General features: G+C 46.4%; 1 protein-coding gene and 1 pseudogene across 1 annotated transcript in view; both read left to right on the top strand.

Annotated features, from left to right (window-relative positions):
• The window catches only part of LOC133105153 (two pore channel protein 2-like), a 38,748-nt gene extending 14,333 nt beyond the window's left edge, over positions 1 to 24,415 (top strand). Inside the window, exons 5-19 of the mRNA XM_061211095.1 lie at positions 1,094 to 1,210; positions 1,541 to 1,659; positions 1,865 to 1,966; positions 3,212 to 3,338; positions 6,531 to 6,732; positions 13,759 to 13,903; positions 15,498 to 15,683; positions 17,225 to 17,289; positions 18,091 to 18,178; positions 19,172 to 19,241; positions 19,928 to 20,147; positions 20,249 to 20,339; positions 22,527 to 22,640; positions 22,875 to 22,999; positions 23,961 to 24,415. Coding sequence (XP_061067078.1) covers positions 1,094 to 1,210; positions 1,541 to 1,659; positions 1,865 to 1,966; positions 3,212 to 3,338; positions 6,531 to 6,732; positions 13,759 to 13,903; positions 15,498 to 15,683; positions 17,225 to 17,289; positions 18,091 to 18,178; positions 19,172 to 19,241; positions 19,928 to 20,147; positions 20,249 to 20,339; positions 22,527 to 22,640; positions 22,875 to 22,999; positions 23,961 to 24,106 — 1,917 coding nt within the window. The 3' untranslated portion in view covers positions 24,107 to 24,415. The remainder of the gene's footprint in view (positions 1 to 1,093; positions 1,211 to 1,540; positions 1,660 to 1,864; positions 1,967 to 3,211; positions 3,339 to 6,530; positions 6,733 to 13,758; positions 13,904 to 15,497; positions 15,684 to 17,224; positions 17,290 to 18,090; positions 18,179 to 19,171; positions 19,242 to 19,927; positions 20,148 to 20,248; positions 20,340 to 22,526; positions 22,641 to 22,874; positions 23,000 to 23,960) is intronic.
• Positions 22,031 to 22,131, top strand: LOC133074867 (U6 spliceosomal RNA; annotated as a pseudogene).
• Positions 24,416 to 25,569: the final 1,154 nt, after the last annotated feature.

Genomic DNA, 25,569 nt, shown 5'->3' with positions numbered 1-25,569 from the left:
CTTTGCCTCCATCACCCTTATTTGAAAGACTTTCTGGATTCCCCAGGCCCTGGGAATAAGACTTAGCTTTTTTAGCCTGACCCTCAAAGCCACCTGCCCTCGGTCTGGGGTCTGGTCACTTCCTGCTCTCCTCTGCCCCCACCCCCAGGACCCTCTGCTTCCCAAGAGTCCCTTTACTGTGTCTGCCTGCCATGGCTCTTGACTTCTCTGAGTTTTATCCTTTTAAAGTTTTGTCTTTGCTTTAAGATTACGTCAGGGACTGCCTTCTCCGGGAAGCCTCCTCAGATACCATAAGCCTTGGTGATCTGTCCATCCATGCTGCCCTGGGACAGTCACCCTGGTTCCCTCCAGTGGGCACCCAGTGCAGCAGCCAGCAGCAGCGTCTTTCTGTGTCTCTCCATCCTCTCTCTTCCCTGCGTTGGCTCTCTCTCGATCCTCTATGCCTTGCCGCCAGAGGGACTGAGCTAACACTTTTGATGACGGTAGATTATTCTTTTCTAACTTGTATTTTTCTAAACTGCACTGGGTCCTTTCTTCTTTTGCCTGTCCTCAGGATAACAAACTGACCTTAATAAGGAATGATAAAAATTTTCTGTAGTCTAGATATTTCTACCCCGTTGCTGGGCTAGAAAACCTATCTCATATGCAGAATTGAAGAAAAGTTAAAGTCAAGTATGATGTAGTGTGGGTGCATGTAGGTAACCATGTGTGGGTAACCGCTGGGGCTGTGACGCCAGACTACCTGCGTTCCAGTCCCAGGTCTGCCCCCCGTATTGGCTGTGCGACCGGGGCCACGTGATCTCCCTCACTGTGCCTCAAGCATTTCCATCCAGGAATGGTGCCCACTTTAGGGGTGTGGTGAGATAAACGGAATAATCTATGGAAAGCTTATTAGAGGACATGGCCCATAGTAAAGTCTCAAATGACAGCTGCTATTAATGTTCTATTATGAAACCAGATTATGCTGTTTATGAAACGTGCCTTTTTCCATGACGTATTGTGACCCTCCTTCTGGGTCAGTGAACATGCATCCACATGGTCACTTCCTCTGTCCTCTGGCAGTACCAACACCGCTGTCCCGTGTCTCTCACAGCTGACCTTGATTGATCTGATTACCTATGGGTCCCTGGAGGCTGTTAACATCCACGGAGTTCGATGGTCAAGGGCCTTGAGGCCAGTCTTCCTAATTAATTTCCCTGAAAGTCGTCAGGTAAGGATATGATTTAGGATACAAAAGGGCGTGTTTTTTTAAACTTATTTTTTACTGAAGTATAGTTGAATTACAATGTTGTGTTAATTACTGCTGTACAGCAAAGCGACTCAGTTATACATATATATATATCTATACATTCTTTTTCATATTCTTTTCCATTATGGTTTATCCCAGGATATTGAATATAGTTCCCTGTGCTCTACAGTAGGACCTTGTGGTTTATCCATTCTCGATATACCAATTTGCATCTGCTAAGGGGGTGTGGTTTTTGTTTTTGCAGAAAATTAGCTGATTGCCCGTAAACGAAATGAAATGTTGTCTTCACAGATCCGAAGGGCCTTTCGAAGCATCCGGAACACTCTGCCCGATATCCTCTACGTCTTCCTCTTGTTCATCTTCAGCGTGTTGATATTCTCCCTCATGGCCTTGAAGCTTTTCGGGGATAGGTGAGCAGGCTGCTCTGGAAGTTTCTGCCTGAGAATTCTCCCACGTTTGAGTTCAGCCCGTTCGTGGCAGAATCGGTCACTAGATGCTATCTTCCTGGTTCAGGCACTCCAGGAGGGTTCTCGAAAGGGGAAAAGTGTGTCCGGAACCGCAGCTTCATTTATGTCCGTGGGTTTTTTTCACTCTGTGTTGCTGGTTCCTTTTTAGGGGTCTCAAAACAGTGCAAGGATCGCCCTACTTCACCAACATCCTGGACATAGCGTTTGAGCTCTACGTGCTGGTCACCACCGCAAACAGCCCTGATGTCATGTACGTGAGTCCCCAATTCATGTTCGCGGACATCTGTTACCGTAACAGAATTCACTTTCTTAAAAGCAGCTGTAAGAAAAAAAAAGTGATTTTCTGTTTATTCATATTCATTGTAGAATGTTTGTATACTATTTTTTTTTTCTTTTTTTTTTTTTGGCCACACGGTGCGGCATGCAGGATCTTAGTTCCCTGACCAGGGATCGAACCCATACCCCCTGCAGTGGAAGCATGGAGTCTTAACCACTGTACCACCAGGGAAGTCCCTTGTAAAATTTTTGAAGAGTGCAAAGTGTTGGCACTAACGACAGCCTACCCACTCTACTGAAAACTAAATTTAGATGAATGTTTTAAAAAATGAAAGCAACAGGAGACATCTCTGGAGATACAACTTAAATATTTGAGCCCACTTTCTATTCTGGAATCTTCTTTGAGTCTTGAGTTGAAACGCCTAAACCATTTTTGTAAAGGAATCATGGCTTGTTCTCCTAAGCATTGAGGTGGTTTTCTGGCTAAATGAAGCAGGAAAGAAATGTAAAAATTAGTAGTTGTCACCTCCCCCCGCTCTCCCAATGCCAGTTCTCCACACATGTGGACATTATTTAGGAGAAAAACATTACGGTTTTTTCCCCCCTAATATCCCTGGCCCTTCTTGTGTTTTCTTGGCTCTTTCCCTCAAACCTTAGGCTGCCCCCCTCAACATCCCCTCCTGCACAAAATCCAGTTTCCATTGAAGGTGGCGTGAGCATGCATCCCGATTTATGCCTTTTGTCCCGGCACCATTATTAATGGTACGCCTTTCATTCTCATTGTCCCAATGTGGACAGAAAATTATCTGCTCCCCAGCAAGGCAGTCTGGTGTCCCTGAAGAGCCTTGATTGTAACTCCAAGCCATAGTTCAGATTCTTTTTGCAATTCTGGGCAAGTGGCTCTCCTTTCCGGGCTTTGATTTTCTCATTGTGAAGGAAGGGATGGGGGAATCTCCAAGGTCCTGCCTGCTTTGAAAGTTGGCACCTCTCTAAGGCTCTAAGAATTTCAGAAGGCAGTCTGGAGCGAGCTCTTTAGCACTGACGATGGTTATGGCTTTGAGGCCCCATAGCACAGTTTGGGGGAGAGTTAGAGTGAGAGAATGTTTTCCTGTGCCTCAAGCACGTGGATTGTCTATGTGGGATGTCACCTACGGTCAGCCTTCTATGCGCTGTGGACCCAGGGCACGGGAAGCCATGAAAGATAATTATTTCCTTCTAGGATGCCTGCCTATGAGTTCAATTGGTGGTATTCTCTGTACTTTATAACCTACATCATCATCAACACCTACATCTTCATGTCCGTCTTTCTGGCCGTTGTCTACAACAATTATAGGAAGCACTTAAAGGTAACATGCATGTTCCGGGGGTCAGGGTGCTGCCTGGCTGGGTGCAGTAGCAGGGAGGCTGGTAGATGCATTTGCTAAGTATTTGAATGTGTCCATTTGCCTTTTGCTTTGGTGAATCTGAAGGCTCGTTTGGTGCCTTGCTGTCCTCTGCTGGGCCAGGCAGTTCTTTGCCAGTCTGCAATGGGTCTGACGGTGTGTCCCAGCCTCATGTGCAGGAAGAGGTCCTGCCTTTGCGCCTCACTTTTTTTTTTTTTTTAATTTTTACTGGAGTATAGTTGATTTACAACTTTGTGTTACTTTCTGCTGTACGGCAAAGTGAATCAGTTATACATATACATATATCCACTCTTTTTTAGATTCTTTTCCCGTATAGGTCATTATAGAGTATTGAGTAGAGTTCCCTGTGCTATACAGTAGGTTCTTATTAGTTATCTATTTTATATATAGTAGTGTGTATATGTCAATCCCAATCTCCCAATTTATCCCTTCCCCCCTTCCCCCCAGTAACCATAAGATTATTTTCTACATCTGTAACTCTATTTCTGTTTTATAAATAAGTTCATTTGTACCATTTTTTAACATTCCACATATAAGTGATATCATACAATATTTGTCCTGCTCTTTCTGACTTACTCCACTCAGTAGGACAATCTCTAGGTCCATCCATGTTGCTGCAAATGGCATTATTTCGTTCTTTTTTCTGGCCGAGTAACATTCCCTTGTATATATGGACCACATCTTCTTTATCCATTCCTCCTCACTCTTAATGCATCTAATAGTTCATGGCTCCTGGAAATGTTTTGTGTATCACTGGGGTCGGGGATATTCTCCAAGCTCCTTTCCCCACCTCTAACAGAAGCAAAAATACCTTAAAGCCAATAGTTTCTGCCCTGGTGCCTTCTTGTTTGATTGATGTCTGGAGAATTCCTGGAGGTGTTGCATGGGCAGAGGCTTCTGAGCGCTTGGGGCGCAGTGTGTTTTATTTCTGGAATCTGCCAGGATACCTTGGTCATCTCACCTGTGGTCCCCACTGTCACCCACCTGAGCACGACTCTCATTGGCTGTTTTCTAGGATTGTAAAACTAATTGCACAGAGAAACATTTCATCCAAGGGTCATTTTCCTTAAGGGAAGACATAGCCTTTTGAGTTAGATCCCTTTGGTTCTGTTGTGAATTTTCTTTGCTTAGGGATGTTCCCACCAGGGGGCAAGTAGAAAGTCGGGGAGAACTTAAATGGTCGCAGCTAAGGAGAAGCGGGTAGTGGGCTGAGTCTGAGATTCGGCCAACCTCCGTTTGAAGGTGTCTGGCCTGTCCAGGCTCTGAGAAGTCTGTGCATTGTGGGCACCTCAGCTACTCCCGACCCCAAGGCCAGGTCTCCCAGTGACCCTCCTCCTCTGACTTCCTCCTTCTGAGTAGAAAGAGGCATTCCTAGAGGGTCTGGTGCGCTGGACAGAACTGTTGCTGCCCCTCCCCCTCCCCCAAGAAGTGTTTCTTTTAGTTAACACTTCTCGAAAATTAATCTTCTGCCACATGGATCAGTCAGCAAGCGTATCTTAAATGTGTTTTCTGTGCCCAACACCAAAGTTCTGAGGAGCCAAAGGCGATGAAGACACAGCTGTACCCATTAAGAATGTAAGGTCTGTAAATAATAAATGCTGGAGAGGGTGTGGAGAAAAGGGAACCCTCCTACACTGCTGGTGGGAATGTAAATTGGTGCAGCCACTATGGAAAACAGTATGAAGGTTCCTTAAAAAACTAAAAATAGAGTTACCGTATGACCCAGCAATCCCTCTCCTGGGCATATACCCAGAGAAAACTCTAATTCAAAAGGACACATGTACCCCATGATCATAGCAGCACTATTCACAATAGCCAAGACATGGAAGCAACCTAAATGTCCATCAACAGATGAATGGGTAAAGACAATGTGGTACATATGTACAATGGAATACCACTCAGCCATAAAAGAGAATGAAATAATGCCATTTTAGCAACATGGATGGACCTAGAGACGATCATACTAAGTGAAGTAAGCCAGACAGAGAAAGACAAATATCATATGATATCACTTATATGTGGAATCTAAAATGTGATACAGATGAACTTATTTACAAAACAGAAACAGACTCTCAGACATAGAAAACCAACTTATGATTACCGAAGGGGAAAGGGGGACAGGGATAAATTAGGAGTTTGGGATTAGCAGATACAAACTACTATATATAAAATAGACAAACGACAAGGTCTTACTGTATGGCACAGAGGACTTTATTAAATATCTTGTAATAAACTATAATGGAAAAGAATATATATGTATATGTAAAACTGAATCACTTTGCTGTACACCTGAAACTAGCACAACATTGTAAGTCAACTCTACTTCAATTAAAAAAAAAGAATTTAAGGTCTAGCCATGTAATCAGCTTACAGGGAGCAGTAGGGGTGGGCATCGAGGTGGCCGATTGTAACATGAGGGGGGGTTCTCCTTGTCTGGAAGATTCCCTGTGCACAGTCAAGCCAGATGGCAGCTCCTGGCAAACCCTCGCTGACCCTCCTGCCCTGGACCTCTTCTTTCTGACCACTTCTAGCCTAGTTTCACTTCCCTGCCTTTCTTCCCCCTCCGCTTCTCTTTCTTGATTGACTTAATGGTAGATCTGTCTTCTCTCTCTCCTGCGTCTCCCTCTCTCTCAGCAGCAAACCTGATTTCCTTCCTTTCTGGAATCTTCCTTCCTCCTGGGCAGAGCGGAGTTTGGATCTGTCTGCCTCCTGCTGCTTTGTTTCTCACCACACAGGTTATCCTTCCTGGGTTCCCTCATTTGCACTTGGTAAGCTGAGTTCTGTTTCTGCAGGTGGGGGTTAGCTACCCATCCCTGGAGCCGGGGAGGGATTTGGTACCTTGCGAATTAGCAGAACCATCGGTGACTTCTCTTTGCAGTTCCTCCTGTAGCATGAATTCCTGAGTTGCTCTTACAAGATAGGCTGTTGTAAACCCAGGAGTGGGGGCTTTTAGGAGTTTTTGTCAGGCATGGTGAGGCCTTTACACTTGGGTATCTCCTGCTCATCCAGAAAAGATGCACATGGTCCCCAGGACACACTCAGATGAACTCTTCCATTGCCTTGAAATGTTTAAGGTGGGAAATCAAGACTTTCTTGAATCTTCCTCTTAAAAAAACACACTTCTGTTTTTTCAAGAATGAGATTCGCACACTGGCATACCTGAAGCGTCACAAAATGATAGAGGCTTTCAACATTCTGAAAGTCAAGGTGGGCACAGAGTTTGTGGTGAAGGAGGCCCAGTGGAGGCAGCTGGCCAAGGTCGTGGAGCCAGACATCAGCAGTTCCCACCTGGAGCTCCTTTTGAGGATCTCCGACGAGGGACAGAAGGGGTATGTGGGTAAGAAGCCTTGGCTACTGAAGTTCCTCTTCCCCGTGCATCAAAAAGTGGGGTGGGGGGCTCCTGAAAGTGATGGGATGTTTGTTCATTTTCTTAAGTTTGCAACCGAGAATGTATATTGGCATTCCCCGCTGGCAGTGTCACAGTGGAATTAGGTTCCTGACGCTGTGTTCTGACAGGGGTGTCGTGGTGTGTGTTGTCAGCGTGTGACGAGCCTTCCAGAAGCCCTTCACCTTGTAACACGGTCATCCCCCTCCCAGGATTCTGCTTTAGGGAGCTCATCTAAAATATGGAAAAGGGCTGTATAAATAAACGTCTAAATTGCGTTTAGCGTTTGAAAGGTTGAAAGCCACCTAAATATTCATGTATTAGTGGTTGATAGTTATTATCAATAATGTTTAATATTGGTAGCCTGCTTGCCACGCATGAGACCCTGTCTTGATTGTTGTGTGTTTGTGATCTTCCCCAGACTCACCGAGGTGGAGGTCTTGTTGTCCTCATTTGTCAATATGGAAACTGAGACTCAAAGAGATTTGGTCGGTTGCCCAGAGCCACACAGCTGCAGCGTGGTACAGGCCATCTGACTCCAAGGCCCCTGCTTTTTATCATTATTCTAAGCTGCCCCAAATTCTGAGGGTCACTTAACGGGAAATTTTGGTGACATTAAAAATGACTGTGAAGATGAGGTAACAGTGGGGAAAGATGTGAGATGACTAAAATACACCCCAAACTGTAGGACACACATTTCTCTAGTTTCAAGAAAAGTCTAGATGGAAACATACCCAAATGGAGTGGGAGGTCTGATAGAATGTAAATTTACGTGAGACAAGGACTCTCAAACTAGTCCAGCAGAGCCATGGGCTTTTTAGGATTCGGTGCGTGTGTAAGAAGAAGGAAATGACAGTGATTCTCTGGAACTTACATGAGTGTCCAGGGAAAAGAGAACTGTGTGGCAAGACACTGTTAAATGGGTGATGCCAGCATCTTCCAATGAGGGTGTTGGATCCAGGATGGAAGGTCAGCAGGGTTTGACAGGCGCCTTCCATTGAGTCCCTGGGCACGTCCCTTCAGCCACCCAGCTCAATGGCTCAGGAGCCAGGCTTCTCAGACCCTGAAGAGATGGCTTTGGTGCCCCTGTTAGGGATTGGCAGTGATGCTCTGTGAGATCTCATGTCAGGGTTAGGGTTCTCCTAACAGTGGGGGAAGGGCGGTTGGGCAACCCTTGAGCACCGTGCTTCCCAAGCTCTTTGGGAAGTGCAGTGAAGCTTTTAAATTTCTAGCCTGTCATGCATGCATGCAGTAAAATACAACAAAAATGAATAACTAGAAAAATGAAATTAAAAAAACATGTAAAACCCAAGTCCCAGTTTTTCATTATTAGAGTCAACAGACATGAAATGATCCTGTCAATTGTTCTATAAGTTTCTAAATTTTCAGAGCTGATCTCATGGGGGTGAGTGGGGGAACACGAGGACAGGGCCAGCCGTGGCCCAGGGACCACGCTCCTCCTCCAGGGAGGAGCGCTGCTCTAGGACTTGGAGGAGAGGTCGGGACCTGGGCCCCCTTGGATCTCCCACTCCAAGAACTGGGTGGGATGGTGGCCCATGTCAGCCCAGGATTCCTAGACCTCAGCCCCTCTGTTTCTGAGAATTCTCTTTTGATGATTTAATACCTCTGCTGCTTCTAGAGAATTAAGACTCTGAAGATGTTGATGAAGCTTTAGGGCTTTATAAACTGTCTCTGCGATTCCTCCTGTAGCGTGAATTCCTGGGTTGCTCTTACAAGATGAGCTGTTGCAAACCCAGGAGCAGGGGCTTTTAGGAGTCTTTGTCAGGCTTGGTGAGGCCTTCACACTTGGGTATCTCCTGCTCATCCAGAAAAGATACACATGGTCCCCAGGACACACTCAGATGAACAGTGTTTCTTTGTTTATAAGATCAGTCTAACTATTGACACTTGGGTGTCATGAAGAACAAGCATATTAACACATGGGGACATAGCATCTTAATTTCTTTGGTAACTTCTTTGGTAATTTCCTTATGTCTTTAGGTAAATGCAACTTATTGACTATTTATCTCAATATGCATTAGGCCAATGCCCCGAACTCAATTAGTAATTTTAGAAAATATGTTTAAGAAATCATGGGTAGTTGATTCCCTGTTGACACCAAGGATTTGTCAGAGAAGCGTGATACTCTGGACACTGTATCCATATAGTTTAAGTGAGTTACCCTGTAGGGCCTTGTGGTTTACAATATCATGTGATTTACACAAGCCAGTTGATAAAGATTCGAGTTTTTAAATCACAACACAGTTTGAATCATGCCACTTGGTTCTGGCCTATGTTTAGGTTTAAAGACACGTAAATGTTAGCTGAGATCATGATACCAATTGACCCATAAGATAAGGGGGAGGAATGTTAGAAGTTCCAACCATTTTAGCTTCTTTAGAAAACAAAGTTTGCATGAACTAAAACTCCATATTTGCACTTTGTATTTACATTGGATAAAATCAGGAAAAAGATGCGAAGCCCCATTTTAAACCCTAAATCACAAAACAACTTAATTTATTAGTTTTCCTTTCCTGGGAGCATTAAATACATTTGAATTCAAATTTTAAATTATTTTAATTTGATTTATAAAGTAATTTTAGAACATTTTAATTTTTGGTCAAAAGTCCTTAGATTTTAAGTGTGCAACCAGATCTTTAAAATGTGTCCTTTTTACCAAAAAAAAAAAAAAAAAAAAAAAAAAAAAAATGAAGGCTTGTTTTTTACTCTTAATGGCCTTTTTACAACTACTAATTGCTGGTCTATTGTTAATTTGCATATCTTAAAAAAATTTTTTTTAACTAGGTAGAGATACTAAGAACATTAAATGAAGTTAGAATTCCCTGGTTCCCATCTGATTTTCTTAAGAAATTAGAATATAGAAATACTGTTTAAATGAATATTTTGTTGTTTTACATATTTTATACTTGTGGGGGCCAGACTTTATAAACTGATTTGTTAGTTCAAGTTTTTATCTGGAAGGCAGCTGTGTCAAGGAGAAAATCATTTTAAGACCTAGTTTCTTTAGCATTTTAATACGTTTGTGCAAGCCGAGAGTTTGTCAGAGACTTTGTTAAAAGAAAAAAGGTGATCATTAAGCTTGAAATTCCTTTTTTCCTCCACCCTAGTGAGTCTTTTTGTTTGCTATGTTTGTTTGGTTTATCTATTTTTTTTTTTTAGGGGATAGCACGTTTAAAGCATAAAGAATTTTTCCTTGATTTCTGAACTCTGGGAGGACCTTTAAGTCTCCATTCAGAATTTAAGGAATACATAGTGTTCACTTTAAAACAATTCATTTAACAATTCATTGAGAAATCGTTGCTTGTATCAGTTTGCTTGGGCTGCCATAACAAAGCCTCACACACTGGGGGGCTTAGACAACAGAGATCTATTTTCTCACAATTCTGGAGGCAGGAAGTGCAGGATCAAGGTGTTGTCTGGCAGGCCTGACATGGCTCCTAAATGATTGTCTTCTGTGTCTTCACACCATCTTCCTTCCTTGCGTGTCTGTGTGCAAATCTCCTCTTCTTATGAGGGCACCAGTCATATGGGATTAGGGCCCATCTAATGACCTCCTTTTAGTCTAATTACCTCTTCAGAGGCTCCATCTCCAAAATACAGGCACACTTAGAGGTGCTGGGAGTTAAGCCTTCAACATATGAAATTTCAGGGAACACAGGCCAGCCCGTAACTCCTGTTTTGGGGGTTCTGTCCTTAGACTGTTGCCTTCTCTAGAGCTTTCTTCTATGGTTTACTGTCCCCCACGCCCCAATACTACTCATCTTCAAAAGTCATATTCGTATTATTAGTTTATCAAAATCTCAAACTTGAACATTTATGCCGAACGCACAGAACCGCCATGGTTCTGGTTCAGCTGCTGCCCTTTCCCCTTCACACGATGCGACTCCACCTGGTCTGAGGCTGCAAAGCCGCAGCAGGACGACAGTGACAAACCTCACCTGTGCAGTACTCTTACTTTCTAATGCCCTGGGGACATTCAGCCAAAGTAGCTCTTGACCTTCTGAGCAGGTGAGAGGGGGCGAAGGAGGTCAGCAGATGCCCTTGTGACACACCCATGACCTTGGCTGCCATTGGCTGGCTCGTGACTGGAGTGCACAGGTCTGGGTCCCCCGCCCTGAGCCCTGCTCAGTTTTGCCTCCTGGGTCGTGGTCCTATTTGTAAATTAAATGAGCCCAGCACTCATCTAGTTTGAAAAAAGGAATCCATCTGAGTCACAGATTTTATTAGAGCTTCATGGATGTGGCAAGAAGGCGCCCATGAACTCATGGCTTAGCAGACTTCCCCAGTATTTTATCTTTTACAAAACAGCGATGTCAATTTAAATACCGTTACCAGGGCAAACACATCTTTAGGGAAGACAGCCAATCAGATTTGTTGGCTTTTAGGGATCGCAGGTTATCTTTTATAGGAGATAGCGGTCATTTCTGATGTCTGGGTGTCCAAAGACTCCTTTGTTTAACCAACACTTTCAAAGACAGTTTTAATAATAGAAAGCCAAACAGAATTTCATGCTTCACGACAGTCTCCCCTCAGTACAGGCAGGGAGATCGTTAGTTCTGTGAACATGCTAGCTTTCCCTCTTGATCGGCAGTTATGGGCAGGTGTGGTGTCCAAGGCTAAGCACTGGGATTCTATTAGTGCCAAAAGTGTTAGACTTAAATCTAGTGTTAAACTGAGAAACATGAAACTTACAGATGTGGAAAGAAAAGGGCTGCATAGAATTATTAACAAAGAATATGGAGAATAATATGTCTACTACAAGGGTTGGTACACAACGGTCCACAGGCTAAATATGGCCACTGCCTGTTTTTCTAAAGTTTTACTGGAACACAGCCATGCTTATTCATTTGTGTATTGTTTATGGCTGCTTTCATGCTATAATGGCAGAATTGAATAGTTGAAATGGAGACCATATCATCCCCAAAACCTAACTCTCTGGTCCTTTACAGAAAGAGTTTGCTGACCTCTGATCTCCAACATAAAGTACCAGATGGGTACAAATTCCTTCTTGACACAAAATTACCATGCTTTTGATTCTCTTTGTCCTTTCTTGTTCTATAGAATCTTCTGGATTAAAAGATGTGAGCCCTGTGATAGTGATGGATTCTCCGTTGGTTGAGGTTACTTGATGGCTGATGTTTTGGCTGGATTCTTGTCAGTAGGTCCCCCCAAACCCTATTTGTGGTTGTCACGTCAGTGTCTCCCTACCTTCTGATGGTGGAGCTCACGTAGCCCAGGTCCTGGATCCAAGTTATCACATCATCTAATTCTCTAAGGCTGCCCTTCCCCCTCAGCAGGTGCTACACGTCTTGGCTATTAAGACATGTCTATGCATTTTGCTTCTAACTCTAAAGACCCAGGAACTAAGATATCCTAAGACATGTAAGAGTGTTTTTCATCCAACTTAATGGACTCATGTTCTTTCATGTTCTTAGGACCATCTGACTCTTCAGGAAAATAGCAACGTGAATGTTTAATATCACTCAGGGTTTTGTCTGATTCAGGCTCCTCACTCAGATGAGGGCACACTTCTGACAAGGCCGAGGCTTTCTCTTTGCCTGGGTGTCTGTTGATGGCAGTTCCCCATCATCTTTCTTGCATAAACCACTATGGTGGCACCTGTAGAACCATGATTCGTTGTTTACTTCTGAAAACTTGAAATGGAGACCTACTCATTTCCAGACCTCTAAATGAGAAGCATTCTAGGATTTAAAAACTCCACCCCGGGACTTCCCTGGTGGTGCAGTGGTTAAGAATCTGCCTGCCAATGCAAGGGACATGGGTTCGATCCCTGGTCCGGGAAGATCCCACATGCCATGGAGCAATTAAGCCCGTGCACCGCAACTACTGAGCCCGCGTGCCACAACTACGGAAGCCTGCGCGCCTAGAGCCCATGCTCCGGGACAAGAGAAGCCACCACAATGAGAAGCCCGTGCACCGCAATGAAGCGTAGCCCCCGCTCTCTGCAACTAGAGAAAGCCCGCGTAGCAATGAAGACCCAAGGCAGCCAAAAATAAATAAATAAATAGATAGATAGATTAATTAAAAAAACAAACAACTCTGCCTTCAAAAAAAAAAAAAAGCCCCCAAAAACTCCACCCCAGTCTTTAACAGCTGTCTCAGCTATACCTGATCTGTACCTGCAACTTATTACAGCAACTTTCTTTAAAGTTTGCAAAGCATTCAACTTGGTTTTCAAAGGAGCAGCAACATTCCATGTACAATCTGATTTCATCCGTTGATGTGACTGATATTTCTTTAACTTGTATGTAGCAGGAGGTTCACGCCTAAACAGATTTGAGAACCAGCCCAGTGGACTCGTGGTCAGCATCCTGGTGAGGGAGAGGCGCATGGGGTGATGGGGAATAGCCTGCTGGCTCCGGGCATTCAGCAGGTCAAGGGCATCACCTCCGCAGTTGGGTGGGTCCCGGCTGGTCAAGAAAGTGCCCACTGTACTTTGGCCCGGGGTGATGGGCCAACTTGTTATAGAGGCTGTTGCTTTGAGTGAGCCCCTGAGAAGGGGCAGAGAGGGAGGATAGGCAGAGAAGAACATAGGGGTTCAAGGGGAAGGGTATGGATTATACCTACCTTGGAGGATTCATGAGAAGGAAGGGGAGGTTGGGTTGAGCCTGGAAAGGTAGGTCAGGCAGACATTGAAAGCAGTGATGGCTGAGTGAGGAGGAAAGTGAGGTGGAAGGCAGGGAGTGAGGCGGTGGTGTCTGTGAACTAGCAAAGTCATATGCTTGGGTTGGCTGCCTTGGGCTGGCTCAGGGTCTGAGTGAGGACAAGCAGGAGGCTGTGCCACCCACTGGCCCCTTGGCCTTGGGCCTTCATCCTTTGAGGCTTCATATCTTCACCTGTGAAACGCAGATCCAAGAGTCTGTGCTGGCTTTGTTTCACCCGTTGAACCTTAGTGTCACAGCAGCCATGTATTTGGGGGTCCTTTTTTCATTGCAGACAAAACGAACTTTCTACGCTTGGCTGACCTCCTCAACATCCAGGTGGTCACCATTAACATCAAGAGACACCCGCTGGAAGCTTGGATGCCTCGGGTATACCAGTCGTCCCCAAGCCTCTTGGTTCAGAAGATGATTCGGCACAGGCAAGTGAGACGGGGCCGGTTTTCTCCCAAATTGCTTTGAAAATGGAGGAATCTGTTGATGCTGTCTGGACTGAATGCGTTTCATCCCTGAAGCTATAAATCATTCTCCTGCTCACTGCTTCTGGTTTCTTGGGAAGGCATGGAAACGGTTCTGGACATGCGATGTTTAACCTTAGCCAGAGGACAGGTTTCTAGATTATGGTTCCTTCTTCGGTGTTTTTTTTTTTTTTTTTTTAATGCTCAAGGGCCACAGACTGGCTGTGCTTTCTGAGCCAGGGAAGCTGACCACTCTCTGATTTCAGGAAGTTCCTGCCCCATCAGAGTCATTAGGAAGTTGATGTCAAATATGGCATTTTGACTCTGTAAAGTATCTGGTAAGAAGACATGAGTTAGAGTTACTGGAATGACCGTTAAGAATGCCAATTAATTCTTTTATTCCCAAGTAGATGGACTCCAGAAGAGTCCTTTATCCTGGTTGGAGAGTTTATTTTTACTGTGTGTGGCCTGGAACACCACTATCAGCAGAGGCTCCCCTCTTGCCTTCTTTGAATTTAATGTTTCATAAAAGTGAATGGTTCACTTGGGAGATTGGGATTGACATGTATGCACTGATGTGTATAAAATGGGTGACCTGCTGCATAAAAAAATAAATAAAATAAAATTCAAAAATTCAAAAACAAAAAAAAGTGAACGGTTCAGAAGTCCTTGAAAGTAGCCCAGCCTATGATGTAGGTAAATATCCCTTTTAGCTCCCATATTTTATATTTACGAAGGCCCTTTATGTAGAGGCTCCTTTCCATTCATCTCAATATTGAACTACTGATGTGTTTCACACAGTGGATATTTGTGAATCCACATGCGGCATCCAGGGCTGGGACCTAGAGTCTGCAGCTTCCCCAGACAATAGGGTAGGAGCCCCCGCTCCCCCGCTTCCCATGGCCACGCCCAGGGTTCACCCAGGATTCTCTGGAGCACAGGGCACTGATGCCTGTGAGGGGCAGCCTGCTCTGTAATTGAAAAGTTGAGTCAGAGCCCAGCTGTCATTTTTTTCACCCCTTTTCACCCCAGACTTGGTGAGAAAGTGGGGCACGTCAGTCCCCTGGAAGACTTGTGTGCAATAGGAGTAAAGAGTTTTTCAGAAGCTTTCTGAGTTAAGGATGTTAATTTTCCAGGGTCAAGTAGTCAAGGTGTAATGGTCCTGGGCTAAGCCCTAAACCTTCTCCTTGCCCCCTGATTCTACCCAGCCTTTCATCTGATCCAGGTACTGTGCCCAAAAGGCGAACCTGGGAAAACTAGGCTTCTGTTCTTCCCCCTCACTCTGTCTTCATTTTCTCCTTGGTGGGAAAGGCTGTACCAGTGTACCAGTGTCAGTGAGGGGCAGGTGAATTTCAGAGCCCTGACCATGGTGGAACCTTTCCTTCCATGATGAGTGAGTGTGTGTGTGTGTGTGTTGGCAGGATGGGGGGTGGTGAGTATCTCACATTCATCACACTGACAGGAAACACAGTAGTTCCTGCAGGGCTCTGAACCTGCTTTTTTTTTTTTTTACTGAAATGTATGATAACAGAATCTTTTCTTTTTTCCCTCCTGGCAGGATTTTTGTCTGGGTTTATGATGTCATCATTCTAATAAATGCCATATTCATTGCTTTGGATGAGAAAAATCCCTTAATTTCCTATGCAGAATGGCTTTTCCTTTCTCTCTATATTATTGAAATTCTCCTGAAATTGTACACGTACGAACCCAGAGCCTATTTTGGAAGGAAGCAGTTCTGGAACTGGTGAGTCTGTGTGTTTTGGGGAGGGGGCCGTGGGTGAAGAGAGGGGCTTTCTGTCACACTTTGGGGAATAAAGTTGTGGAGTGTTTCAAGCTCCATCTGCCTAGTTTTGAGGCTTCTTTTTTTTTAAAAAATAAATTTATTTATTAATTCATTTATTTTTGTCTGTGTTGGGTCTTTGTTGCTGTGCGTGGGTTTTCTCTAGCTGCGGCGAGCGGGGGCTACTCTTTGTTGTGGTGCGCGGGCATCTCACTGCAGTGGCTTCCCTTGTTGCGGAGCACAGGCTCTAGGCACGCAGGCTTCAGTAGTTGTGGCAAGTGGGCTCAGTAGTTGTGGCTCATGGGCTCTAGAGCACAGGCCCAGTAGTTGTGGCGCACGGGCTCAGTTGCTCCGCGGCATGTGGGATCTTCCCAGACCAGGGCTCGAACCCGTGTCCCCTGCATTGGCAGGCGGATTCTTAACCACTGTGCCACCAGGGAAGCCCAAGGCTTCTTATAATGAAGTCTTGAGGGCAGGGGAACATCTGGTTGTCAAAGCTGTTATTTAGGAGGACAGTTTGAATGACTGGCTAAAATTAGAATCACAGATCACGGCATCTTGGATTTGGAAAGGATCTTAGAATGTCACACCCAATGAGACAATTCCTTCCATGGTTGCCCGGCCCACTCCCTACTCTTGTTATCAGAAAACTTGGCCCGTGTGGCTGGATGATGAGGACCCTTAGCAAGCTCTTTCCTGGGCTGGATGTTTCTCCTGTGACCTTCTCTGCTCCAGGCTCTGCACCTCCCGGTCTTAAGCCATCACCCACATGCTGCAGACCATCTCGAGTACCACTGAATGTCAACCATCACGGGATACCAACTTCAGTAGTGCACAGCTCAGCAGGGTTGGATCTCTGTGGTCACTGCTCCCAGTGCCAAGAAACTCACTAAGGTGTGCGTGTGGCCAGGTGGCCAGTGTTGTCCAAGGCAGTGGCACCGTTGTGAGAAAGAAAAGTCACGGCATGATGAATTTCCCCTTTAATTAAAAAGTTGCAGGGAATTCCCTGGGGGTTCAGTGGTTAGGACTCTGTGCTTTCACTGTCAAGTGTGTGGGTTCAATCCCCGGTAGGGGAACTAAGATTCCCCAAGCCTCACGGCATGGCCAGATAAATTTAAAAAATAATAATAAATTAAATAAATAAATAAATAAAGTTGCAATGCATTTAGTAAGATGAATACCAAGAAAGATTACACTATGTATTCTGAAAATGTGTCAAAGTTTTCTTGCAAGTATATAGTTATGTTGGAAGACAGAGTGATATGAATTAGCTGATTCCTACAAATTTCCTTGGATGGTTCATTGGAGCAGCCAGTAAATGATCAAACACAGTGTTTCTTGCTTTGTACCTGCTGTCCTAAAAATTATGGAAGTCAATTTGATGGCTGGATCATTGCTTTGCGTAAGAGACTGGATTCAGAGTTTTCTCAGGATTCATTGTATCCTGAGCTTGACAGGCCTTTCCCTTGATGCCTCACTGACGTTGCTTCTCCACCAAATCTTAGGTTTGATACGCTGATCATCATCGCAGCCCTGGTGGCCACTGTGGCCAACACCACCATTCAGTCAGGTCAGTGTCACCGGCTCTCAGCTTCCCCGCCTTCCGGGAGCGTGTGTTCAATCAGTAAACTTTGTAGAACATCCGTGGTGTACCATTAGGGTGTTTGGGGCGAGGCAGTGGGGACACAGGAGAATTAGTAAAACTATTCCACTTTCTGGAGAGGGATGGTAGCTTTGTTTGTGTCTGGCTGTATGGTAGAGATTTCATTTGTAGGTATCACCACACCAAACACTCACCTGGTCATCTCTCCAAACTGCCCTTGGTCTCAGGGCTCATCCTTGACCCTCTGCCCATGTTGGCCCCCAACCCAGGGTCCAGCTGTAACAGGAACTCTGCATCAGCCTCTGCCCACCCCCCTCTCCTTTCTACCCTCCTCTGGCTCCCCTACATGTGCCACCACTGCCCTGCACACTCCTTCCTGTAGACGGCGGAGGGGATTATTTAGAGATAGAGCAGCTTCTTAACATGACTATGAAATGAATGCTGGGGCGGGGGAGGAAGGGCCTGCTGAAATGTGTTCTGTAGAACGGGATCCACAGTCAGTTCTTGATGATGGTCTGAAGTCTGTTCCTACACTCATGCTTCTTAGTTTTAGGGCTGGAGGGGATGCTCAGCTTGGCGCTGATTTGCTGGGGGAGTTACTGATTGAAGGCAGTCCTCACTTCCTCATTGCTCAGAGCCATCACCCTGTTCTTGAAGTGAAGTGCATAGTTCCCCAGGACCCACAGAGTCTCAGACCTCACTGCATAAAAGGGACAAGCCAGAGGCTCTCCGAAACCGGAATGTTAGATGGTTGTGTTCTTTTTCCAGCGAGAAAATACAACAGTCAGCAGATATTGGATATTGTCTTGATTTTGAGAATACTCCGGCTCTTACGGGTCATTGTCAGCATTCAGAGGTAAAGATGAAGCCATGGGAAACAGCTGCACCCGGGCAGTTCCCCATATTGGGGCTTGACAGAAACCACCCTGCCTGGGAACTATAAACACGCCCAGCTGTGAACCCCAGGATATAACTTGTATAGAGGACCTGGGTTCTCTGGGGGCGGTGGGGAGGGGCAGGGAGCCCGAGAAGGTGGTGAAGAGCCCCCAAGTGCAGCTCTCTGAGGGCAGGGATTCTGTCCATCACTTTCAACCCTGTGACGTGGTCCCTCAACTGTGCCTGCAGCCTGGTGACTGGACAGTGGTCATGACGGCAGCTGATGCTAACGGAGTGCGCTAACCACTGTCTTGTTAAATCCCTCCAGCAACCCTTGATGTAGGGGCTTTAATGATCTTTAGTTCCTGGGTGATGACAGTGAAGCTCAGAGAGGTTAAGTAGTTCCCCCAGTGGTGCACAGCTAGAAAGAGGCAGAACTGGGATGCAAGCCTAGGAGTCTGATCCCTAAACCTGGAAAAACCCACCCTGTTTTGGATAGGCCAGGTTCCTTTCAAGGAGTGTGTGGGATGCCTCCATCTGAGGACCGGCCTTCTTCCCCGCAAAATAAGTAGGGGAGCAGGCCGGGTCAGCTAAGTCTCCAGGTCAGCTTTAATACAGGCTGAATTTTTGATGAAGAAAAAGGTTGGGGGAAGAAAGCAGATGAGGGTGGGTGGATGGTTTTTCAGCCTCAGTACCCACCTGTGTCATACTAGTGAAACTCTCTGTGATTACCATTCTTATGTTTTTAAAAACGGTCTTGCTTTGTTTTGCTTCAGGGGAAACTCAAGTTAACTCCCCCCTCAGTTCAGTAGATGGACTGATGCTGACAAAATTGTAAAGGCAGATTCCTGACAGCATTTACAGCACAGATCCAGGACTGGGGGGAGGGGCATTAAACCAAACATGCTAGTGTGGTGTCAGTTTTACTTACATCTTCCCTTTGCCTTGTGTCCGAAACTTTGTTTTATCCCAGATTCCGGGTGATCGTGACCACCTTAATTAACATCGGCCCCACGATGCTGACGTTTGGCGGCCTGGTCTTGGTGAGTATTCTGTTCCTATTCCACGTGAAGCAAGCGATAAGATGTTCATTCTTAGCAGGTCCCTGTGAGCCTTATTTTAAGTGAGGGAAAGAAAGGGAGATGAAGTCAATGAGATTCAGGGGGTTTCTAGGAGCTATTTTTAGAAATATCAAGTGTGTAGAAACATGGGGCATATAGCCGACCCTGGCGGTCCAGTGGTTAAGACTCCATGCTTCCACTGCGGGGGGCACGGGTTTGATCCCTGGTCGGGGAACTAAGATCCTATATGCCGCGTGGCGCAGCCAAAAAAATCCAAAAAAACAAAAAACAACAAAACAAATGAGGTAAAGATCCAAATTTATTATTTTTTTCCCTAGAGGTCTAACTATTGATATTATTTATTGAGTATTTAACCCACTAACTTGCTGACAGCATCATTTTGTCTTTGCAAACGGAGACCACAGCAGAGGTCAAGGTGTGGTCCAGCTGGCCATGCCCCCTGTCCCTGAACAGCCCAGTGGCTGGTGGGCTGACCCATCCCACCCTGTTCCTGATGCTGCTGGAACTTGTGGCCGTGGGGAAAGCCATCCCCAGAATGAGGGTAGCAGCCCTTTCTGCTGGCCATTGTCACAGGCTGACCCGTGTCCACGTCCTTCCGCCTCCCCTCATCCCGCCTGCCCACTCGTGACCGGTGCCGCCCACCCTAGGTGGTCTACTACGTGTTTGCCATCATCGGGATGGAAGTGTTCCACGGCAAAGTCCACTTCTTTGACCCCGGTTCCACCAGTCCTGATGCCCTGGTGTGTGGGAACCCAGCCTTAAAAGACTCAGCGTTTGCCCGAGGCAGGTACTGCAGGAACAACTTCAACGACTTGGCCACCTCTCTCATCCTGCTGACAGAGCTCACGGTGGTTAACCAGTGGCACAATATCCTTTCCAAGGAGGCGGGCGCGGCAGGGGATGCTGAGAGCACCTTCCGGGAGGATTAGGTCTTGGCTCCTTGAAGGCTTGGTTCCTTAGCTTCGCACTCCTCGCAGACGGCTTTGCCCTCGTGACTCACCAGGCGGCAAAGCTGTATTTCATCGGCTTCCACGTCGTGGTCGTCATCCTCATTGTTAAGTGAGTTTGCTCCTGCCGGGTGGGCCGTTCCAGATCCCCCCTCTCAGATCTACAGCTGCTCACACCTCCCTCCTCCTTGGCTCCACCCTTGAGTACATTGTGGGTGGGTCCCATCTCCCCTGCCAGATGCTAAGGCACCAGAAGGGAGGCATCTTACTTTTGTTCACGTCTGTGTTCTTCAGTGTCAGCCAGCCGTGCACGTCAGTATATAATATACATCTCATAGCCTCGCCAGTTGTTTGGGTCAGAAGGGCTCTGGGGTCCTGGCCGGTCTCCCTACCCTTCCCCAGTGGGATAAATCACCTTTAGAACATCCTTGTGAATTGTGCCCACCCTTTGATGAAATCTGCGCAACTCCTGGGACTCATTAGAACCTATACGAGTCAACTTCCTTGTCATCCAGCTCTGGTCCTCACCTGCCCTTGCACAGGTAGAATGGAAATGTGCTTACTGGTTAATTTTCTTCATTGGTTCCAGTTCTGTCCTGACTTCTCTTCCGGGGAGAACTCAGTCACCGTTTGAAAGCTGCTATGACATCTCACCACTCCAGAGGGCTTTCCTTCCTGCTTACCAATCTCTGATTCTAGCTCCCCTGTTCCTTGTGGGACCTGAATTTGAGTCCCCTTGATCCCTGGTTTTTTTTTCCCCCCAGAGGTGTTTTCTGGTTGTCGTATCCCTCTTAGAGCCCGGGGCCCACAATTCTTGGGGTGACAGCCCAGCCCCGGGCCTTCCTTGTCACATCAGGGCTGCTTTGGCCACCATCCTGCTGATTTTGGCTCGAGAACGTCCCAGCAGAGGGAGGGAAGGGGAAGAACTGCTCAGGGCTGCTTGTCCTGCACCGTCTGAATGGAATATGTAGAGGAATGAGAGAGGAATGCTTCTGAGTGATTCTTAGAGAGGTTTCCAGAATGCTGGGATAGGCCGAGGCAATGTGAAAAGCTGTAGGGGTTTTTCAGCTATTCCCCCAAAAGCATGCGAGTGTGGTGACAGCCCTGTGCTCCATCAGCATCATATTAAGTCCGAAGTGGTGAAGGGATTGGGATTCCCTACTCACAAGTTGCAGGTCAGTGTGCATGTACGTCACGTGTATATACTGACAATGTATGCCTTGGGTCCGAGACAAAGATAGTTTATTCCTCATGGCAGAAGCTGCAGCCAGGGCAATACTTGGGGCAGCTCCCTGAGCCCTAATCCCCACTGCACAATGAGGTGAGGGCCAGTTGGATGGGCTGCATTGCAGGAGGGGAACTCCAAAATGAGGAAACCCCGATCTGTGTAGCTGGGGAGACCTGCCCATCCTCCCCTCTGGAAAGAGAGAGAAAAAGAGAAAGACCTTATTTTTACTCTGGAATGTAAGCAAGTCTCCGGGGAGGGCAAAATGAAGTCTTTGCTACCCTAGTGGCCGCTGGGGAGGAGACGGTAAGTAACAGTAAGCTTTACTATTGTGGAGCATATCTGGAGACACCCATATTATGTGGACGAAAAAGTTCGTTTGGGTTTTTCCATGCCACAGACCACCCGAACGAACTTTTTGGCCAGCCCAGTATATCTCTAAATTGGCTCTCAGTGCCTTTGTTCAGAGGACTCAGACTGTGCAATAACACGAGATATTCATGGAGAATTGTCTACCAACAATTATGTGGCCTAAGCTTCCCCTTAAAATAAACTCGAGCTCACTCGAGTGTATTTTCGAGCTCACTTTGGCAGCACATGCACTAAAACTGTACAGAGAAGATTAGCATGGCCCCTGTACAAGGATGACATGCAAATTGGTGAGGCATTCCATATTCTTGCAATATAGGGGGAGGGGATTAAGAGGTACAAACTGTTAGGTATAAAATAAGCTGCAAGGATATATTGTACAGCACTGGGAATATAACCAATATTTTACAATAACTATAAATGGAGCAAACCTTTAAAAATTGTGAATCAAAAAAAACCCCCTCTATTTTTTTCTTAATAGTCACCGTTTAAATACGATGTAGAGGAAGAATGATTTTCTGAATGAAAGAAAGTTGTGCCTGTTGCTTGAGAGACATTTTGTCGTTTCTTCCCCATGTTGTGTTTTCTTTGCAAAGATGGGCGACCTTTTTATTTGGGCTTGAACACTCTTTGGAGCCATGATTTCCCATCACCTAGACCATGGCTGACTCGATGTAAAACCCTCTGCCTTTTACTTTTTCTCAGTATTTTCATAGCGTTCATCTTGGAAGCGTTTTTTGTGGCATATTCGTTAGAAAAAAGTGAAGTGGAAACTGCCATTGAGAAGAAGATTCAAGAGCTTGGAGTTGGGGTCCAAGAGTGAGTAGCATTTCCCGACGTGGCTCATGGACTTTGGAAGCAGGATGTTCATGGCGGGGTGGGTCCTGATCACATTTAACCCCCGAGACCCCATGGCAGCCACCCTGGTCCTGGGTGCCAGTTCTCAGGGACCCTCGCTGGCTACATGGGTGACATGGGGCCATGGCTGGGAGGACAGAGGGGAACTCAGCTGAGGGACCCGGCTGTTTTCACACCATCTCTTCCTCCCCGAAGGGAAGAAGTGCAGGATGGGAAGCTCATTGACAACGTGGACGCCAAAGACAGTGGCTTCAGTGGGGACGATGGAGACAACAAAAGGAAGGCCTTGAAAGGACTGTACTTTAGAATTGCATCAAAAAGTAAGTTTTAACCCAACTCGAAACTTCCTCCAATCCATCCTCCTCACAGCAGTCAGTGAGATGTTTCCAGAATGCAAATCCGACCTTCAGGGGCTTCCCTTGTCTCAAGGGCGCCTGCTGTGGCCTCTAGGGGCCACATGCGTGGTTCCCTCAATATCTCAGCTCGTCTTCCTTCCCCCAGGATCCCCCATGCCTCTGCCCTTTAGCCCTGCTGTCCCTTTACTTCTTTGGCTCCCCTGCTCCATCCTGCCACAGGGCCTTTGCACATGCTGCTTTATCCCCTTGCTCTCACCTCACCTTGCAAAATCAAGGCTCTTCCTCCTGCAGGTCTCTGCTCAGGCAGCACTTCCTCAGGGAAGCCCTCCGGGCTCCCCGAGAAGTCAGGTGCTCCTGTGACACCCCCCCCGCCCCCCCAGCTCTCCTTCCCTGCCTTTCAGCACCTGTCAGCTGTACATTGATCACTGAGTGACTGTCTGGTCACCATCTGTCTTCCCTTCAGACTCGAAGCTCCACATGTGCAGGGCCATGTCTTTTTTGTTCTCCATTGTATCCCCAGGGCCTCACCATGTGCCCGGGACATGCAGGCCTTAATAACTGTTTAAGTACTTTATTAATTCTCAGTGAATTAACAATTGACTGAGTAAACCCAAACCTGTCTGAATCTCAGCTGGGCCTTTGGTGGGGACACCATATGGTACACTTAGACACAGCACAGCATAGATGGCGGGTGTGTGTGTGTGTGTGTGTGTGTGTGTGTGTGTGGATGCCACCCCAGAGGCGGCCATCCTCCCCCATCCTTCAAGGAGGACCTTCTCCTTGGTCTCCAGAGCCTGCGGGGTCTGAGGAGCTCAGTGGGGTGAGCTCAGAGACCCTCCTTCAGGAAAGCCGAGCTCTGCGGGGCTGGGTGCTCCCCCTCCGACCCACACGGGCAGGTCCCATGTGCCCCTCTCCTTCCTCCCAGAGTACAAGACCGTGGATGCTTTGCTGCAGCAGATGTTTGAGTCTGAAATAGCTCCAGAGGATGAAGGCCCTTCCTTGGAAGAGATTCTGAACTTCTCACCCAGTGACATACATCCCAAGAATCCCAATTTTGAAAACAGTGCCTGACCCTGAACCTGTAAGGGCCACAGGCATCCACAACTGGAAACCAAGATAAGCTGTCGTCACTGTTTGCAGATGCTACCTAGAGGTTACTTTCCCAGCCCAGGTTCTCTTCTGTGTTCTGATAAGACTGTGAATCGGCCTCCCTTGTCCTGAGTGGTCGGCTCTGTGTGCTCTCCTGAGGTCGTGCTTAGGGCTGATCATAGAAGTGAGGAAAGGAAAATCTACAAGGAGACTGTGGAGAGCACTTATCATACAAGTGTTCGTACGTGTGTAAATCCTCTCAGTGGGTATATAAAAGCTTTCATTTATTTTTATATGATATTTTGCTACCTTATTAAATGAATACTGTGCTACAGTGTTACATAAATGAATTTAAAATATCTTAATATGCTAAAAGAACACGTTCTAGTGCAGTAGCTTTTGATGCAGTGTTTATTTGAAATGAAGAAAAATATGAATGTGAAGATCAAATGCTGTCACAATTGCTTCTTTTTTGGGGGAGGCTCTCAAAGGTTCTTCTGTTTTATGTTTTGGTTTTTTGGCCGTGAGGCATGTGGGATCTTAGCTCCCCGACCAGGGATCGAACCCACACCCCCTGCATTGGAAGGCAAAGTCTTAACCACTGGACCACCTGGGAAGTCCCTCAAAGTTTCTTTAATTAAATTACAATTATAGCAAGATTTTGAGTAAGTTGCTCCCTGAGGTCACTTTCCCCAGCTGGAAATCTCTCAGTACAGCGACCTACTCCTGGGAAATTAAATGGATTTATTTCATTTTAATTTATTTTATTTTATTCTATTTTATTTAAAACGTTTAATTGTGGTAAAATATAGAACATAAAATTTACCATCGTAATTATTCCTAAGTGTACAGTTCAGTAGTTTTATGTATAGTCACATTTTAGGTACACTCAACAGACCTCCAGGACTTTTCATCACCCCAAATGAAACTCTGTACCATTAAACAGTATCTCCCTAACCCCTCCCCCTTCCAGCTCCTGGCAGCCACCATTCTACTTTCTGTCTCTATGAATTTGGCTACCCCTGATCGCAACTGCATTGTGAGCAAGTGAATCCTTTCCAGAGTTGTCAGGGTAGGTAGGACCCCACCTTCTTCTGCACCTCGTCGCAGGCCCTACCCTGAGCAGGGGAATCGGGGGTGGGAATCGAGGCTTCCTGACCTGAGGTCTCTGAGTGCAGTGAGGCCGAGTCACGTGTCATGTCATGTGTCACATGTCAGGGTGGCAACCGAACCTGGCCTGGGAGGGAGCTTTCCTTGGTCTGAGGGTGACCTCTGGTGTCAGAGCAAAGCGAAAGCGTCAGGGCTGGGACTGGGACCAGGCTTGTTTCATGCCTGGCTGCCCACTGACCATGCCACCTAACCTCTCTGGGCCCTACTTCCTCACCTGCAAACTCGGGGCAGATGGCACCTCCCTCCCAAGATCGTGCGGACTGGGGAGGAGGAGG

The sequence above is a fragment of the Eubalaena glacialis genome, chromosome 14 (assembly GCF_028564815.1).
Source record: "Eubalaena glacialis isolate mEubGla1 chromosome 14, mEubGla1.1.hap2.+ XY, whole genome shotgun sequence".
NCBI lineage: Eukaryota > Metazoa > Chordata > Mammalia > Artiodactyla > Balaenidae > Eubalaena > Eubalaena glacialis.
Note: the sequence above shows the minus strand (reverse complement) of the source record. Positions and strands in the feature narration are given on the sequence as shown.